Source organism: Ovis canadensis, chromosome 22 (assembly GCF_042477335.2).
Source record: "Ovis canadensis isolate MfBH-ARS-UI-01 breed Bighorn chromosome 22, ARS-UI_OviCan_v2, whole genome shotgun sequence".
Taxonomy (NCBI): Eukaryota; Metazoa; Chordata; class Mammalia; order Artiodactyla; family Bovidae; genus Ovis; species Ovis canadensis.
Genome location: NC_091266.1, coordinates 49380992 through 49395508, shown reverse-complemented (window position 1 = coordinate 49395508; position 14517 = coordinate 49380992). Strand labels below are relative to the sequence as shown.

At 43.9% G+C, this 14517-nt stretch overlaps 1 protein-coding gene across 7 annotated transcripts in view; it reads left to right on the top strand.

Annotated features, from left to right (window-relative positions):
- The first annotated feature begins 7263 nt into the window (after positions 1–7263).
- NRAP (nebulin related anchoring protein) overlaps positions 7264–14517 on the top strand; it is a 75534-nt gene continuing 68280 nt past the window's right edge. For 4 of the 7 annotated variants that reach the window (XM_069567556.1, XM_069567552.1, XM_069567553.1 and 1 more), the window contains exons 1-5: positions 7400–7680; positions 7956–8050; positions 8601–8688; positions 12904–13008; positions 14312–14416. In XM_069567556.1, the coding sequence (XP_069423657.1) occupies positions 7609–7680; positions 7956–8050; positions 8601–8688; positions 12904–13008; positions 14312–14416 (465 nt within the window). In that variant the 5' untranslated portion in view covers positions 7400–7608. Of the gene's footprint in view, positions 7681–7955; positions 8051–8600; positions 8689–12903; positions 13009–14311; positions 14417–14517 lie in introns of all 7 variants that reach the window. The other 3 variants (XM_069567554.1, XM_069567555.1, XM_069567551.1) reach the window with 1 other exon arrangement.

Sequence of the window (14517 nt, the reverse complement as noted above, 5' to 3'; positions counted from 1 at the left end):
TTGTGAATCACTTGAGAAATGAAAAATCGTTTAGTAAGGCAAATACGTTACTCTTTAATCTGATTTACACAATTAAGTTTTTGCAAGTTATTCCTGAAATACGATAAAACAGTGGTAGATGTGGAGGAGGCTTCACAACTAATCCCTCTGCTCATATTATAGATAAAGAATCTGAGGTTCAGGGAGGTTGCCCGCATCACAAGCTTGCTAGTGACAGAACCAGGATGCTTATAAAAATGATACATTTTCCATCCACAAGAATTATGTCATAATTATATTATGCAATTATTAAAACGTGTTGCACACAGGAATTTGCTGCTGGCTCAGATAGAAAGATGATTTGAAGCAACACTTCCCTTTTTTCAGTTCTGTAGTGTGTCTGATGTGGCAACTCTGGAAGTGTTGCTCCAAGGCTGGATTCTCACAGCAGCAACAAATAAAACTGCAGATATGTGAAAGGAAAGAAACAGTTAGAAATTTTTCCTTCTCTGGTGAGACAGCAAAAGAGACACAGGTGTAAAGAACAGTCTTTAGGACTCTGGGAGAAGGCAAGGGTGGGATGATTTGAGAGAATAGCATTGAAACATGTATATTATCATATGTGAAATAGATCTCCAGTCCAGGTTTGATGCATGAGACAGGGTGCTCAGGGCTGGTGCACTGGGATGACCCTGAGGGATGGGATGGGGAGGGAGGTGGGAGGAAGGTTGAGAACACATGTATACCCATGGCTGACATGTCAATGTACAGCAAAAACCACTACAATATTGTAAAGTAATTAGCCTCCAATTAAAATTAATTAATTAAAAATCGACATTCAAAAAACTAAAAAAAAAATTTCCCTCTCTGGTAACTGTACTGACCTGTTAGATCCAAATGCTATTTTCTTCTAACTGTATTTCCTGTGTTTCTCCAGCTTTGGACCATGTCACTGTTTTCTGCTTCCTTTCCAAATTCACATGATTAGAACTAAGTCTTTCTCTTCACCCCAGAAAAAGCCCCAACTCCATTATTCAGAAGTCTTTAGAAGAGCTGACCTCATGGGTGCTCCTGGGTTGATCCCTCTGGACTTTGCCTCTGGCCCTCTGCTCTAGTCACCGGGATGCGGCTGCTAATCCTGCTGAGCTCAACAATCCCACCCTCATCCTACTGGGTACCACACCTCCATGGGGTGCAATCAGTCATTGCTTCTCTTGCTGTTCACAGGACAGCTCAGACCAGGCTATGACTTCGTACAGGACACCACTGAAGGATAATCCCTTGAGTAACAGAAATGCCCGTCTTAGGACTCACAGGCCCAAGCCCAGACTCTGGCTGAGGCACCAGCAGGCTTCTGCAAAGGGGGAGAGGGGTGGGTCAGGGTTCAGGCTGAATTCCCTGAAGAGAATAATTGATGCTATTAACCACTGCCTCTAAGCATTCTGTTCTGTGAAAATGGAACTGGGTCTTTTAAGTAATTTTCCTTTGCCTGTGGTCCTATGTTAAGCTTTGCCAGTTGGGGACAGTAGAGAAAGATTGTTGTTGTTATCCAGTTGTCAAGTCATGTCCGACTGTTTGCAAGCCCATGGACTGCAAAACACCAGACTTCCCTGTCCCTCACGTCTCCCAGAATTTGCCCAAGTTCATGTCTGTTGAATTGGTAATGCCATCCAACCAGTGATGCCGTCCCTTCCTGGATCACTGCCTTGTCGTGGTGAAGGGGCTTGTGTAACTCAGTGAAGCTATGAGTTGTGATGTGCAGGGTCACCCAGGACAGACGGGTCATAGTGGGAAGTTCTGACAAAACGTGATCCGTTGGAGGAGGGAATGCAAACCACCCCAGGATACTTGCAGTGAGAACCCCATGAACTGTATAAAAAGGCGAAAAGAGAGAGACTGCAGGAGGTAGAGGTTTTGTTCCCTGGTTCTGGTGTGTCTGGCATACTTTTGAGGAATCGGGCTCCTACAGAAGGGGTGCACACTTTCTAGGTTCCCATCACACACCTGGCTTCCCCAGCGCCCAGCTGGGCCTGCTGAGCACCAGTACCTGGCAATTAGCAACTTCTGGCACCCCCTTCAGGTGTCCTTCCATTGAGATACTTCCCCATGAACAGCTCTCTCTGGCACTAGAGGGTAGATTTCTAGAAAGTTCTTGAGAACAGATCGCTAACAAGTTCCACTGGCACAGTCCCCTAATAACTTCTCTGCATCTAGTAAGCCATTAACATGCTCTCTCCAATAAAGTTCGGATCACAGCCCTGGGGTGGTAAGAAGGTGCAGGGGGCTCTTCCTTAGGCCCTCTGGGGTAATGGCAAGTTGTTGTCGTTCAAAGTCGCTCAGTTGTGTCCAACTCTTTGTGACCCCACAGATTGCAGCATGCCAGGCTTCCCTGTCCTTCACCATCTCAAACTCATGAGCTTGAGTCAAACTCGTGTTTGCTCAAACTCATACCCGTTGAGTCGGTGATCCCATCCAACCAACTTGTCCTCTGTTGTCCCCTTCTCCTGCCTTCAATATTTCCCAGCATCCGGGTCTTTTCTAATGAATTGGCTCTTCGCATCAGGTGGCCAAAGTATTGGAGCTTCAGCTTTAACCTCAGTCCTTCCAATGAATATTCAGGATTGATTTCCTTTAGGATTGACTGATTTGACCTCTTTGCAGTCCAAGGGACTTAATGGCAAGTTATGTTGTGTTATATTATTGGGCTTCCCTAGTGGCTCAGAGGGTAAAGAATCTGCCTGCAGTTCAGACCCGGGTTCAATCCCTGGGTCTGGAAGAATCCCTGGAGAAGGGCATTACAACCCACTCCAGTATTCTTGCCTAGAGAATTCCATGGACAGAGGAGCCTGATGGGCTATATGGAATGAGTTGTTTTTCTTGCCTCCAAACTCATAGGTTGAAATCAACTCTGCCTCTGTCTAACCCCATGTGATCACCCCCAGGCACCTGAAAACACCTAAGGATGAGGGTGAGAGTGTGGTTGGAGTTCTGACCTGGGAAAGCCTGACAGCTAGAGGCAAGCCCTTGCCTCTTGAATTCTCCACCCCAAGTGTTGGTCACGTGTTGCACAGTGCAGAGAAGAGGAAGGAGGGAACAGAATTGACACCAGCAGCTGGAAAAGAAGACCGTGGGAGTTCATGGTGTATTTCATGTAAATGCTTTCTTTCCCCCTTCTCACAGTTAGTTTCCTTGAGTGACTGACCTTGCGGTACCCTATGCGCCTCTCCTTGGCTCATCAGTAACTCCAAGTGTGGCACCAGCACCCCCTTAAGTTCCTGCAGCATCATCCCCCTGCTTCTATGCCTCTGGGCTTTCTCTGAAGCTGTAGAAGTCTGTTCAGCTTGTGCAGACAGGTGTACTCTAGAGGTGGAGGGAGTTAATGCCCCTGAGATGCAGCCAATGGGAGATGAGAGTTGGGTGGATAAGTGTCCCAGCCTCTGTCCTTCAGTGGGATGGTCTGGGGAAACATTCTACACAATGCCTCAGAGGATCCCTAACAATATTGAGCCTCAGTTGCCCACAGTGGTAATTAGCTCAGGATGCGCCCTTTATTGACTCTTCTTTCTCTGCTCACTCACCTCAGACCCTCATTCTTACCTTGTGAGATCATCTCCCAAATATACCACCTGCAGCCAAATCCTCACCTCACGCTCTGCTTTTGGGAGAAGCTAAAGTAAGGTAGGCATGCACACACCCCCACCGCAGGAGGAACAAGCCCAGCCTAACCAGAGTGGCAATGACAGACTGGAGGCTTGATAGCTTTCTTTTTACTTCTCTTTGGTCATCTCTTCGTACTCTTAAAACCATTTCACATCCATGGCCCTGCAGGGCATTGGAAATGGTTCAGAGCTAGGAGGAATTACCTCATATTCTCAATGACAGAACCAGGGTTGAAAAAGATCTTGGCTGGCTGAAGCAATGGGGCTGCCATCAATAGGATGCCATTTAAAAGAAACAAGTGCTATGGTAAAGTTGAAAAAAAAATCGATTGTTCATGTACTGAACATGATAGTCACTAATATGAAATGAAATGTGGGCTTTTTCATTGATCACAATCTCCCTGGGAGTCAAGACTTGAAAAAAGAAAAAGCAGTATGGACACTGTTGACAAGCATCTAGGTCAGAGGTTAACAAGCCTCTACTTGCCCTAACTCTGGCTCACCACCACCAAGCCCAAGTCCTGGACTTTCTGCTGATTGGCAGACATATCCCACACCTCTCAGGAGCCTCTTTCCATCCACTTAGGCTCACCTGTCTTACGACTTATGCCAGTCCAGCCTTGGCAGTGGCAGCTAGCTCTATGTCGGTTTAGCCAACAGTGTCTTTGATCTGCTGTTGCCCTTGCCTTTTTCCCTGTTGCTATTGAGACATAGGATGCTGTGGGATTCCCTGGGCACATGCACAGCATGGATGTATAAGGGAGTTAACACCCAGTGAGTGGGGCCAGACATTCGTCAGTGGTGGGCAGGACCAGCAGGTACTTCCTTCCCGCTTCCTTCCTCTAGCAGATATTCCTGAGTAGCAGTGGCTTATGTGGCCTCTGGGAGGTAGAGACCAAGAGATCCAATGTCCAAAGCTTCTGTGGGAAATGATGTTAACTCTCCCCCTCCACTTCCTGCCTTCTTACTTCCGCCCCCTGGATCACACTTCTGAATAAAGTTCTCGCATGGAAGCCTTTGCCCCAGGTTCTATTTTGTGGGGAATCCAGACTAACACATGTTGTCTGAACCGAGCCCAGGGGCCAGAGGAGCACCCTTGTTCATTGGCTAAGATGTGGAGGATCTGATGTAATCGCTGTCAGAAAAGGGAGGGGCTCTGCCTGATGTGAGAGGGTTAGGATGCACACAGGGAAGGCCATCCACAAGGTCTGTAAAGCAGATGAGGGCTGTGTGTCTCTGGCCCCAGCAACGCATGTTCATCTTAGGTCTTTAAACTGTCCCACTTCCAATTCTACAGGGTTGTTTCTTCTCACAATTTCTGATACATAATAAACACCTTTCAAAAGCAGAAGTGATGGTACAAGTCAGATTTAGCATCTTGCGTTTGGGTCATCCTTGTTTTCAAGACTTATAGCAGTGATGCAATCACGGCCTTAGAGAAGCGTTAGGTCATTTTTCTTTAAAGGAAATCTGGCTGCAATTCCGCATCCCTCTGGATTGGGACAGAGCTCTTTCTCAGTGATCACTGAGGCTTCCAGCCCGTGTCCAGGTATAGCTGGAGAAATCCCACCCAGAGCAAAATATTCGGGGAAACTGGAGGTCTTTTTGTAAAAGGTCTTTATTTGGCCGGGTCTTAGTTGTGGCACACGAAATCTTTGTTGCAGCATCTTTAGTTGCGGCATGCGGACACTTAGTTGTGGGATGTGGGATCTAGTTCCCAGACCAGGGGTCGAACCCAGACCCCCTGCTTTGGGAGCACAGAGTCTTAGCCACTGGACCACGAGGGAAGTCCCTAACCTGAAGGTCATAGTTCTTTGCCTTTACTGTTCCCTTTTGTTCAGGCCGTGTTTTATCACATTTCAGCCTGAGCCTTCCTGAGTCCGGGGCCCCTACTCAGAGTCTCCTTCTGGTGCTGAGAAGGCAGCTCTGTGCCTGCGCTCTCTCTGTGGGGAACCTCATGGCACCCTCTCCTAAGCGTCACGGGGACGCTGTTCTTCACCTGCTCTGTGGCCTCCTCCTCCTCGTGGTTCTCCCGTCACAACACAGAAGCACTACTGAGTTCTCTCTGTCTTACCCGAGGTCCCCCCAGCAGTTTCCTCAGAGCCTTCTCTTGAGGTGGACAGTCACTAATTGGTAGCCTGCTGAATAAGTACTGCCCATGACCCTGTTTTATTGTTTTATTCCCAGGGTTTTGCAAAAAAGGGAATTTCGGGTGCAGATGCAGATAGCTGGCTTTTCTGGAAAAGTCAGAATATTTGTCCCGGCTGGCTACTGATTCCGTCATCACAAGTTGGCTGGGGTGGAGAGGTGGTTCAGATGGGGCCTGTGACCTATGGCTTCACCTTGTTCCCTGTAGGCATGTTGGCATCAGTGTTGATTTCTTTGATTTGATAAATATTTGTTGAGCACGTGTTCTGTATCAGACCTTGTTCTCGGCATCAGGGATACAGAAAGGATGATATGGACCAAGGACCCTATTTTGATGAAATATCTTGATGGAGGAGACAGATAATTTTTAAAAACAGATATACTTACATTTAAGGTGTCAGGTGGTGGTAACTGCTGTGAAGAACGTAAAGCAGGAAGAGGATTGTCGAAGAAAGACAATGAGCTGAGGGGTGGGGACAAGTGTGTTGCCATTTTTTGTAAGCTGTTTCTGGAAGGTCTGTATTCAGTGACATTTAGGCAATGAGGGGCTTCACAAAGCCAAGGAAAGAAAGGTTGTCTTCACACTGTTCCCTTCAAGCCTGGGAGTCAAGGGACTAAGCAACACCTGGATGGCAAGGACTTTTTGGAACCGCCTAAGATAACAGAGGTCAACACTCAAAGAGTTCTCATCTGCCCTTATTTTTGCATCCTTGCAGAAGCTAAACATGAATTGATATCTTAATAAATTTTCTGTCCTACTCTTACAAACATTTTAATCTATTTAAAAACATTTCATCGAAGTACAGTTGGTTTACAATATTGTGCTAATTTCTGCTGTACAGCAAAGTGACTCAGTTATACATACATATATTCTTTTTCTCATTCTTTTCCATTATGGTTTGTCACAGGGTATTGAATATAGTTCCCTGTGCCATACATACCGTAGGATCCCGTTGTTTATCCATCCTATCCATGACAGTTTGCCTCTGCTAATCCCAAGCTCCCAAGCCTTCCCACCCCCATCCAGCTCTCCCTTGGCAACCGCAAGTCTGCTCTCTGTGTGTGAGTCGTTTTTGCTTCAGGTACATTGATTTGTGTCATGTTTTAGATTCCCCATATAACTGATATCATATGGTATTTGTCTTTCTCTGTCTGACTTACTTTCAGGCATCTCTAGGTCCATGCATGTTGCTATAAGTAGCCTTATTTCATTCTTTTTAATGGTTAGGTGATAGCAAACATTTTTAAGAGATAAGGCTAAATTTTAAATATAGTATTTACCCTCTATGGAGTGAGTAAATCCTTTTCCATCTTCTTTGGAGGGGTGAGTTGGACCTTCTGCTTTAGTCACAGGCCTCACAGAGCGAGCTTTTCTCATCTAGTCGTTGTATGAGGGTGTAGGGTGTGCCTTTGGCTTCTTTTCCTGGGTTATGATCACAGCTAGTGTTAAACTACTGCACGCTGCCTGATCATACACAAGGATTTGGTCATCCATATAAACATGATGCTGTTGTGAGTTCACTTTTCTATTTAGAGAAACATGTCAGCTAGAAATACCTCCACCTTATTACCCAGACGCATGCGTGCCGAGCAAGTCTCCAAAATAGCCCTTTGAGTAAGTGGCAGCTTTAAAAACCGTCCAGCCGCCGACTTCAAACCAGAAGGTCAGCAGAGGAGAGTGGAAGTTGGATACTGAACGGTCAAGGGGCCCCGGGGAATTTAATAGGAGTCAGGATTTTGGAAACTTGAACGACCAGACAGCGGCTTCTCTTTGGATTTCTTGCCTGTTACCGGTCTTGGTCTTCTCTCTTCAGACTTCACGATGAATGTGCAGGCTTGCTCTAGGTGTGGCTACGGAGTGTACCCTGCTGAGAAGATCAACTGTCTAGACCAGGTCAGTAGACATTTCCTGGCCTTTGCAAATTGTCACAAACTTGGGAAATGTATCTTGTTACATATGGACATGTGGGTTTTTTTGAGCCACCAAGATAGGTTCTACCAATTTCTAGCTACATCTCTTGTATTGTCTCAAAAATTTGTAGCCGAGTATGAGTTTTATCACCATTTGATCCCTAAAGCTCTTTTTTTTTTTTTCGCCCTGAAATATGTAAGATTCCTGAGAGTGAAAGAAAAGGTAATTTTGCTCAGTCTTTTCTATTTGGTTTCTAGATATGGCACAAAGCTTGTTTTCACTGTGAAGTTTGCAAGATGATGCTATCAGTGAATAACTTTGTGAGTCACCAGAAAAAGCCATACTGTCACGCGTAAGTGTTTGACGCCCCTGCCCACCACCTCCTGAATTATATATATATAATTTTAATAAGTAACCAACCAGAGGTTCAAATCGCACACTCCAGGGTTAAATCCAAGAACCCAAGAAATGTCTTCTCAAAAGTTTTTACTTACATACAGTCATTAAAGAGATCTGACGCAGGATTTTATGCAATGGACAGAAAGTTGAAAATTTCAAATCTCTTACAAGTGAAAGACAAAATCTATCCTCTATAACCCCATGCATTAAAGATTGTGCAGAACAGTATAATTTCTATGGATATGCAGAAAGCTTTAAAATGTTTTCTTTTAAATAATTTCAGGTAAATAATTTCCAGTTAAATTTGGTGTTTACGTTAAATAGGTTGGATTTATTTGATTTGCTTTTCTTTCTTTACGACTCATTGCCTGGAGACTCTTGAATTTAATTATTACGTCTTATGTTTTTTTGATGTAAAAAAGTGACTCTTCCTTTAAGAATAGTCACTCAGTCATCTTGGATAAAGTACATTTCTAATTCTGATTTATATCTACTTTTTGTAGCCATAACCCCAAGAACAACACTTTTACAAGTGTCTATTACACTCCATTAAATCTAAATGTGCGGAAACCTCCAGAGGCCATTTGTGGGGTAAGTTACTTAATTTTGAATTTCAAAATAGTGTTTAAAGAAAATTTCTTAGCTCAGGCGTTTCTTAGGTTTTTAAGTGTCTCTGTAAATATGGAGAAACTGGGTAGGTTTACATCTAGGCAGAAAATGGGCAGGTTTACACCTAGGCATGTTTAAGTAACAAATATTGCTATTTGTCCTACCACAACATAGAAGCCCATCCAGGATAATCCAGCTTGAATATCTGAGGATCTTGTATCCATTTTAATCTCCTTGTGTCTGTCAGCTCTGTACACATTGATAAGCAGGCCATACATACACCAGGTGCTTAATACATAAAACAAATTATATGTAGTTGGAAAATACTACAAAGCCCTTTCTTTCCCCATTATATTTGGGTACAAACATGGAAACCTCTAGTTCCACACTCTTAAATCTCTCTGCATTTGGTAGTATTTAAGATCTCTTTCCCCATGGGTAGGGGTAGGTCAGAGAGATTTTGATCTGGAACTAATGTTTGGGTAGGCCAGGAGGCCATATTGATTAACCAACCTGTTTTGAAAAACTAACAGTAGAGTTTTGTCAGATAACTATTGATTGAACGCTTGCATTTATTAAAATGATGAATCATTTCACTTGCCTCCCCCAGGCCCCATAGCAAGTTGTTTTATGTGATGGAACTAGCAGCTTTCTAAAATTAGAGAATGACACAGGAGGTGGAAGGCTCTCTAGTAATCTGCCTTCCTCATGTTACCTCACCCTATCCTGACTCTCCTGCCTGCCCAGGCCATGTCCTCCTCAAGAAGATGGTTTAGCTTGAGCTTATCCTTATCATGGCTTTCTACATGTAATTGCCAACTAGCTTATTTCACTAAGTGCTTTGCTCCAATTGTGAGTTTATTATTTTTTTTTAACAAGTTTAGGTAACATTTACTGTGTAATTGCTTAACTAGTTTAATACATTACAATCCAATAAAGTAAATACTAATATTATCCCATTCTACTGGTGAGGAAACTGAGGCTTGGAGAGTTGTTCATATATCTATCATTGACTTCTAACAGTTGAGAAGCCTGAAGAATTCACGAGCCATCCATTACTGAGAAGGCTGATTCTTTTAGGATTTTGCTTTCATCCGTTTTTGCTTGTTTGTGTGGGTTTTGTTGTTTGTTTTTGTCTCTTAATGTCTAACACAGAATTGACAGTACTGAATTTAACTCTCAGTTCGACAGAGTGCCAGACACTTTGCAAGGCCCCTTTTCTGTATAATCTCACTTATTCTTCACAAAAACCCTCTGCAGTATTCTATTACAGTTGGGGAGGCTGAGGCTCTCAGAAGTTAAGTAACTTGCCCAGTTTTACCCGGCCAGTTGCATGGATACAAATCCAGATCTCTATGGCTCTAGGACCCCTATCCTGAACTGCTCAGCCAGCCTCCTCCCCCGTCCCTAGGGGGTGGCAAAATCTTACAACAGATCAGGCAGTACTTCCCTTCCTTTGAAGTGGTGGTGAGTTCACTTTTTGTAACTTGTATGACAGGCCGGACCTGGAGTGAGATTATCGCAGGTTCTATTTCCAGCCACAGGCAGTGACGTGAGCTTCCCAGGAAGCCTGTGTGTGTGTGTTAGTTCACATCTGTGTGAATATGTGTGTATGTGTGTAAATATGTATGTTTGCATATGGGGAGTGTATATATGTGTGTATGTAGGTGTGAATATGTGTGCACGTGTATACATGGTGTATATACATGTGCGTATATACACGAATGTGTATATACATGCCTGTGTGCACATTTGTGTGTGTGTGTGGTCTGTGTGTGTGTATATGTGTGTTATCTCTGTGTGTATATGGTGGATGCGTGTTTACATGCATGTGTACATACTTGAATGTGTGTGTGTGCATGCATGTGTATGCATACGTGTACACACACATGTGCGTCTCTGTGTATATGCATATATGTGTGTACGTGTGCATGTGTGCGTGTGCCTGTGTACAGAACAACTGGCTGCTGAGACCCCTTTCTCCTCCTTTCCCACCAGGGGAAAAATCAAGTGGACACTCATGTCCCTTCTAGGCCCCAGATCTTACAACCCCCCTGGGGAATGTTGTGTATTGCATCCTTACTCCCTTTTCTTCTCTGGGAGACTTTGCCAATTGAATAAAAAACAGATTCATAGTGCACGTGCTAAAATTAAAAAAGCAAAGAAAGGGATTCTTCAGTTACAGCGATGAAGGTGAAATGGCATTTGAAGCTGGTCAACATTTTTCTGTTTTTTTAAATATGGCTCTTTGAAAAATAAATACATAAATAAATATTTACGAAGACAGAGTTTCCTGTTTGGTAGGTGTGAATGGAACTTTTAGCAGAATAGAACATCTAGATTCTCTCCTATTCAGAGAATGAACTTTAGCCCTTAATGCTTCCTTATTCCACAAATAACATTTATGGCTTTTTTCCTCTTCCTATTTCCTCCGAATAGTCATGAGCCCTGTGAAAGGTCTCTAGGGAGGCAGGCACCGCGCCCCCCCCCCCCCCCCCGCTGCCTATACTGTGGGAGAAGGGCAGAAAATACAGATTCCTGTGGACTTTGGTCACGTGATTCTGATTCCTTTAGTCAGTGGCTCTAAAGGAGGGCGATTTTGCTCCCTAGGGGATATTTGGTGACATCTGAGGGACTTTTTCTGGTCAAAACTGGGAAGGTAAGAATACTGGTGACATCTAGTGGATAGAGACCACCCATCTTGCTCAGCATCCTGCCGTGAGCTAGACAGGCCGCCCCCAACAAGAAATAAACTGGCCCCAAATGTCAGTGGAGCTGCTTACAAGAAACTTTGCCATGAGTTTATGTAGTGTTCAAGGTAACTTCTCAATAGCCAAGTGAAAAGGCATGTAAAGATTCCTCAATTTATGTACTTATACACATGTTAGTGCTGCATTAAGGAAGCCCAGACAAAGTGCCCTTGACAGGGAACTAGAATTCCCGGGTTCTAAACCTGGCTTTGCTCACCTGCTGAATGATCTCAGTAAGTTCACTTCTCTTCTCTGAGCTGCTTTCCTCATCTGTAAAATTAATGATTTAGATTTCAACTTGTTTAAGTTGCAGATTTCTGGGCTCCATCTTGGATCTCAAGCATTATGATATCTGGGTTTGAACCTAAGCCCTGATATTTTCTTTTGTGGTTAGTTCTTCTTATGTTCTCCTTGAGAAATCTTTGCCTATTCTGAAATCATGAAAATATGGTTAGATGTCAGTTCTCTTCAAATTGATTGACACAGTCAGTGCAGTCCCAGCCAAAACTCTGGTGTTGTTCATAAAAATAGACAAACTGATTCTAAAATTGATATGAACATACAGTGATTCTAGAATGGCCAAGAAATCTTGAAGAACAAAATCAAAGGACTTAGGATACCAGGTTTTTAGGCTCCTCTGTCCATGAAATTTTCCAGGCAAGAATACTGAAGTGGGTTGCCATTCCCTTCTCCAGAGGATCTTCCCCATCCAAGGATCGAACCCAGGTCTCCTACGTGGCAGGTGGATTCTTTACCATCTGAGCCACCAGGGTGCCTCTTGTGGTTGTTAACTCAGTGTAGTATTGGCACTACTGTAGAACTGACAGCTCAGTGGAAAACAATACCAGGTCAAGAAGTAGAGGTGCACACATGTGGTCACCTGAGTTACAACAAAGGCACCGCTGCAATTCAGTGCAGCAAGAATCATCTTTAAATAAATGGTACCTGAGTGACTGGACACTTTACGTAGAAGAGATGGACCTTGACACCTACCTCATACCTATACATAAACACTAACACAAGGTGTGTTACGGATCAAGATGTGAAAGGTGGAATCATAAAGCATGTTCTCCTACACCTCATGAATTTGAGGAGCCAGCATTGAACAAGCTCCCCGAGTGTTAGGAACCACTGCTCTCACGTCTGGTGTTTTCTAAGCTGAATACTTGGTACTGTGTGATGAGCTTGTAGAGACATTGTCTTTTTATTAGCGCTGCCCAATAGAGCTTTGCACACAGTAGGTGCTATCCACTTGCCACTTGGCTGATAATACAGATGAAGCCGGTGGTGACACTTGACAGTGCAGTGTGGCTTGTCATACAGTTACGAAGCTCTGCAGTTGAGACGTAGGATCCGCTCCCCCCACCACCCCCAATTCAGTTCTGTATTGTCTGTTACCTTGCTCGTTTCTGATGGAAACATTGCTGATGACATCTTCACTGTGCAGACCGGTGGCCAGGAGGATGGTGAACGGTTTAAGTCGGTTTTTCACTGGGACATGAAATCCAAGGATGAGGCCGCCGCACCTAACAGGCAACCACTGGTGGATGAGGTGAGGCGAGAGTTAGAAACAGGTTTGGAAGCAGAGAAAAGAATGGCACGTTGTGCAGATGACATGTGTAGTCAGCATTACTTTGCGAGGGAATTGGTTAAGCTTTCTTCTATCCATCTTGTCATTCCAGCTGTCTACAGAAGACCTCCATGGTCTGTTTCCCACATTCTCACGATACTTGGTATTACCAGACAAAAGTTTTGACCTGTATCTTGTTTTTTTCTATTTAAACTTTCCTGATTGAGCATATTTTCACATATGAATGATCTGACTTTTCAGATCGCCAAAGGATGGTTCTACCCAACCTGTCCAACTTGCCATACCTCCAGCCCACTTGGCTCCCTATCTCTTCCCCCCAGTTCCAGTCAAATCCATTTCCTCATGGTCTTTCACGTGAAGTCTATCATTGCCCTCATGCTTTTACTCATGGCAGTCCCCACTCTTAGAATTTATTCAACATGTGTGTGGGGTATTTTTTTTTTTTTGGCCTTTTTAAAATCAGCATGTGTGTATGGAGTATTATATGCCAAGCACTATTCCAGGCTGCTGGAATACATCAGTGCACAAAACAGACAAAAATCTCTGCCTTCATGGAACAGACCTCCTTGAGCAGATGCTTTTCCTTGCCTCTCTGCATCATCTGGTAACCGACCTCATCCCTGGAGGTCCAGCTCAAATTCCTGTCCAAATCAGGGGGCCTCACATGGAGATTGGTTTTTGAAAACTCTCACTGTGTTTATCTTCAATACAGTACATATAATCACCAAACATTTTCTAATCACTGTTTCATATGTTAGTTTTATCTCCCTAGAGAAACCACACATATCTTAAAAGAGGAACTTTGTCTTCTTCTTTTTTGATTTTCTTTTCCTAGTGTTAATTGCTTAATCTAGCGCTTGGCACACAACAGGTAGCAGATTTTTGAAGGTTGGCTGAATAATGCTGATTAAGCTCAGATAGATGGCCTGTTCACATCAACTCCCCGCTGCCCCATCTTGGTGCAATAATGTGCAAAAAATGTTAAGTTACATTTGGAACTCTGCTATGGTATCAGTCAATCTCTGAAATTTTTGGTTATTTAGGAGATTAGGTTATTTTCTAGTTTGGAAAAAATGAACATTCTGGTTAGCTGAGACCTGCCATATATTAGGAGGAGTTTATCGTTTTTAGAGAATTTCTGTCTTTTCTATCTTATGTTGATGATGTGGGTGAGCATTGCTGGGAGGGTGAGGTAGGTAGGGTGATCTTACCAAGCAAGTGTGTGGGCTGTGTGTTTGTATGCATTTGTATTTCTCCTCTCCAGAGAGCCTATTGGAGTGGATACAGGGAAGGGAATGCCTGGTGCCCAGGAGCTCTGCCAGACCCTGAAATCGTAAGGATGGTGGAGGCACGAAAGTCACTGGGTGAGGTAAGGGCCCTAGAAAATTACGTTAGCAGTTAGCTTGAATATTCATTAAGATTGTGATAGAATACTGGCCCTCCCCCAAACATTCCCATGTCCTAGTCCCT